This window comes from Aplysia californica, unplaced genomic scaffold (assembly GCF_000002075.1).
Source record: "Aplysia californica isolate F4 #8 unplaced genomic scaffold, AplCal3.0 scaffold00153, whole genome shotgun sequence".
Classification (NCBI taxonomy): Eukaryota; Metazoa; Mollusca; class Gastropoda; order Aplysiida; family Aplysiidae; genus Aplysia; species Aplysia californica.
The window spans coordinates 874,713-879,797 of NW_004797423.1; the positions used below are offsets into that span (position 1 = coordinate 874,713).

Genomic DNA, 5,085 nt, shown 5'->3' on the forward strand with positions numbered 1-5,085 from the left:
CTCTCTCTCTCTCTCACTCACTTGCCTTCCTGTCCTCTCTCTCTCTCTCTCTCTCTCTCTCTCGCTCTCTCTCTCGCTCTCTCTCTCTTTCTCTCTCTCTCTCTCTCTCTTTCTCTCTCTCTCTCTCTCTCTCTCTCTCACTCTCTTGAACATCCGTATTATAGTCACTCTCAAATAAACTCCTACAAAAAAGCTGATTTTCTCAAAAGTGCTAAAATGGATGTAGATGATTGTGCATCTCAGCCCCTCACACGTTTTCTGTGTTTCCACTCTAGGATTTGCTGGTGGGAACAGTGAGCGCTGTGGTGATTTTCTTCACCTTCCTGCGATACATTGAGGGCTATGACCTGTACATGCAGACTCACCCGTTCGCAGCCCCCCTCCTGATGACCACGGCGGTGGCCCTCTGCACCATCTGCTACCCCAGCACCCACAAAGACTCCTCCAAGGGAGACGCGGTCCAGATTGTGGCCGCGGTGGCCGGCTGCAACATCGGCTGCTGGTTCGGCTACCAGATAGGCGTGATGCACGAGCCGGAGGTGACCAAACCGTTTGTTATCGCCATGCCGACGCTGTTCTGGGCTGCCATGGCGGTGCTGCGGTTTGTGAGCGGCACGGCTCTGGTGGGGCTGGTCTACGTGGCGATGCGCTGGTCCACCATCAGGTTTTTCTCCTACCTCCACGGGCTGGAGGTGCCGGATAAGAAGAACCCAAACGTGACGACTGCATACAAGTTTACCACGTACTTTGTCGTTGGTTTTACTATTTCTATTTTAATTCCTTTGCTACACCAGCAGTTAGGTATGCACAGACCCGCAATGTTCTTCGAAGTTTTGTAAAATAGTTTGTTGAAATATCAGATTGCAACCACATTCCCTTTAAAACTTCTTCCTTTATTTTGATTTTTTTAAACGACAAATTTGTGAAACGTGTTTGAGGTGTGTGTGACAGTTTATGTGTGAGAGCTTATTTTTGAGAGTCGTATTTTATTTGAAAGTTGACAAAGTGGCCTTGTTTGTGCTACGCATGTAGGACTTGATTAAGCTCAGTTGCAAGTTTTCAACATTGTTACGCTGTTTTGGTACCTCCTTTGAGATAATTTCTGACTTCTTTTGTCCTATACCCATCACCTCCACCCCCTCCCCTCTTTCCTCCAGAATGAGAAGAACATTCTGATATATATCCTCTCCAACTTTGTGTTTTTGCAAACATATTTTGTACTTTGCTATGTGCAGTAGAGAACTGATTGTATATTTACCCCTTCAAATCATCCATGAGGGAAATGTAGTCCCAGACAATAATCTTACACAGAAGTGTTTTTTAGCTTCAAAGTTGTTCATCAATACCAAGCGCCCTGTTTTCCTTACTGTTTACCCAGGTTGTAAAATTGTGTCCAAGAAAACAGTCTGTCTCAGGACTTTCTGGAACTCCTGTTTATAACCTAATGCATTTCCGATGTAAATACACCTTTCTATTGACGTACTCCACATGTTAATAAGTTAATTCAACTGACGCAAATAACAATCAGTGTTTTTCTGCCTCCAGTTGATTTGATACCTTTCTAAAACAGAATGTATGTACCGCTATCTAGGCTTACCATTTATCCTTTAGTTTTTCCTTTGATGCAACATTTGCCTTCTTATTCCCATACACTACTCATTTTTAAAATATTGAGCTGAAAAAAAAATCTTTTTTTTACCATCTTTATCAATATATTAAGCAGAAAATTGAAAGCTGTTAGTTGTAATTTGAGTAAAGAGAAGCACATTGTCATGACAGAGGTCATTTAATGTAAAAAAAAAAAAAAAGACAAGCATACAGAAACAAGAGATTGAAAGGAGGAAAGAAGTAGGATCCACCAGTGCCACCCTCTAACTGCCTGCTCAAGAAAGGGATGGCCATGACAAGTCCATCCTCCAATGGAACTAGAAGGCTGCCCATCATGTTTTGTGCTGGCTGGAATAATCCCCTTCTATGATTTATTGACACAGAAAGGATGAAGTGCATTGTGGTGTTAACTTGAATAGGATATCATTTTGGACTTTTTGGATTTGCCATGCCCGTTGTAAGATCTCACCTCTGCAGCACTTTGCCTGCTTGCAAGCTCCACTTTGCTTTTGTATGAAGATTTTCTGGATAATGTTTTCAAATCAGACTTGGTGCAGACATAAACCACTTTTTCTGAATTCTCTGAAAGTTTTTTTTTCCACACTGACTTCTTCCACGGGATTCAAACCATGATGTGGTACCAGAACCGTAGGCCAAGAGGGGAATGCTTATCGTCAACACTTTTAGTTTGAAAGAAGTGAAATCATATTTAACTTATCGTACAGAAAAGATAAGGCACAGATTTGAATATGTCATTACTTCTCTTATATGCTTTCATAATTCTGGAACGGGTTTCATTTTTAGAGGGATGATTTCTTTTTTCAGATAAAGTTAAACCTTGTTACATAAAACTGTGCTGAATGATAGTGTTGTAGTTTTGTACTTTTCTACTGTTCATGGTGCATGCAGACTATGGATTGTTGTTGAGGCCCTACAGATCAACTTGTGCTATTGTTGTTTAAAAAAAAAAAAAAAAGATTTGTACTTTTCTTTCAGTTACATGGTGTATAACACCAATAATATTTTTTTTTTTGTAAATTGAAAGCATAGGTAGGTTTCTACCCACAGAAAATAAAGAAGAATATCAGCGTATTGATGCTGAAATTTGGTCGCGGAGATTTTTCTTATTTAGCAGACAGAGTAATGCCCAAATCCACAGGTGTCAAACTCAAGGCCCATGGAGTATCCAGGAGGGTGAACAGTTATGTCTGGGCTTCAATAAAACTTAAAATAGTTCATCCTGAAAATTTCCAAAATAAACTTGTTGCATAGAAACAATACTAAACATTCAGCACTGGCAAATTGGCACAAGAGCAAAAATTGCTCTGCGTTGATTTGTCACTGTCTAAAATTTTGTCTGTTTCAATTCCTGTCATTGTTTTGTAAAAGGTTTGGTTTTCCACTGCTCAATGAGTGTTTATCCAGTTTGGTCTGCAACTTTATGTGTAATTCTGAGTTTGACCCCCTGAGCTATTGAGTTGGACACCTGTGCCTGAATCAAACACGAAATAAGTTACAGTCTCATACAGAGTTTTCTGTGGGATAGAATTGGTCCCGCAGATGTGCAGGACTGAAAATATCATGAATCTCAAAATAGTCAATTGTTATTATTTGATATAATGCGTCAAGTTATTTTTTTACTTAACTATGTATGTCCAGATAATGGGACTTTATCGTAATCAATCTTTTGCAGGCTGTTTGTACCTTCTAAAGTTTGTGCCTGATGTTGGTTTTTCACAAAAACTTAGTGGCCCAGTGAAGTCTGCATAATCCCTGTTAGTTTATTTGTTTCAGTGTGCAATGTAATTTCAATTTTGGAAAAAGCTCTGAAAGACAGGCTCTAGAAATTAAAGGGGGATGGAAATAATGGTATTCGCCCTATTTGTTATGATTTTTTGAATTTCTTATCTGTACAGTGTGCCTCTATTTCTGACTGCAGCTCTTTTTTCAACTGGTAGTCACCGTTTCTGTCTTATTGGAGAAATGATATGCTACCTTGCTCATAGTTTATGTTTTAAACTGCAATCCATAGTTGTGATTATTTGCTAAAAAGTTCAAGTGTTGTTTGAGAAAAAAAAGGAAGTAATGTTGCATCTTTGTGAGACCAAGTGCATTTTTTGTCTTTTTCAATTTACGATAATTTAATAGCACCGTGGATCCGTTTCTTGTCTTTTTTAAGATAATATTTTGTTATAATTTTTTTCGCAAATCCCTCCCCTTCACCCTTCACACACCCCCAACCACCAACAACAATTGGTAGCTTTTAAGGACAAGCGGGCTAACCCAGATTTCGGGGTTTCCAAAAATCTTGGCCTACACGAAAAGTGGGCATTGCCCTACCCATAGGAGAAGTTTGGTTTCAGTGGTGTGTATATTTGTTTGGTTATAGAGAAAACTCTCCTTGTCTTTTAAAGAAACTGAACAAGGGGCAAAAACTTTACCTTCAATTTCTCGAAACAGCATTTTTCGGGATAGCCCCCTTGTGCTTAAAAGCGACCAATTAGAGTTAGAGAACCATATCCTGTTAATGTGCTTATTTATTTTCATGTGCTTGTTTTAAATTATTTATATTTGTGATTCAAATATTAGGAATATAGGTTAATATGTATATGCAAAAAAATATTACTTTATTATTGTAAAGACGCTTAATTAAATTATTACTGATGTAGGTAGATCTATCAATAGTGTTGAATTTATTAATGATGCCTTGTTTTATTTGTCAACCTATTCTATTGTTGGTGTGAAGCAGGAGAAAAATGGAATATTTTTCCCTATGGTTTGTATAAGTTTATTCTGAGTGTAGGAGCTGTGTGATTTAGTCTTATGGAAAATAGTATGAAGCTGACGAAGACACATTTCATCACTGCGCTAGCAAATGGCACATCTCATTTTTGCTACTTTTGAGATAAATGGAAAATAAACTGTAGGCCCTATTACTAGACTATATAACATCATGTAATAATGGTAAAACTCGTCATGCATGTTTCTTTTGTGACTGCCAGCATATTTTTGTTTCAGTTTTACCAAAAGATAGAGATATATAGTACCACCAAACAAAATAAAAGGCTAGTAGTAGTAGTAGTAGTTGCATTTTGGCACCTCTCCGAGTTATACCATATTGCTAGCGCAGTGACGATTTCTGAGAGTTGCTCATAATATTTTTACAATCCTCATTATTGTATCACTTTCCCCCTTGTAAAAAGGCCTTATTTGAATGTGAGTTTTCCGCCTGTAGTTTGGGACTGGAATATCTTCAGTTTCAGACACAGGGGAAAGGTGTCAGTCAGGCGGGATATGAGTCTTTATTAGAGTGTGCATGTTTAGATTTTGTGTACTTGCTCGGATAGTTTTGTGTGTTTGTGTGTGTGTGTGTGTGTGTGTGTGTGTGTGTTTGTGCTTGTGTGTGTATGTTTGTTTGCGTGTGTATATGTGTGTTTGTGTGTGTGTGTGTGTGTTTGTGTGTGTGCGAGGGGAGGG

At 38.6% G+C, this 5,085-nt stretch overlaps 1 protein-coding gene across 1 annotated transcript in view; it reads left to right on the plus strand.

The window, feature by feature from the left end:
- LOC101858487 (sphingosine-1-phosphate phosphatase 1) overlaps nucleotides 1-3,686 on the plus strand; it is a gene marked incomplete in the record, with an annotated part of 43,007 nt that extends 39,321 nt beyond the window's left edge. Inside the window, 1 exon segment of the mRNA XM_013081972.2 lies at nucleotides 276-3,686. Coding sequence (XP_012937426.1) covers nucleotides 276-839 — 564 coding nt within the window.
- Between the last annotated feature and the right edge of the window lie 1,399 nt (nucleotides 3,687-5,085).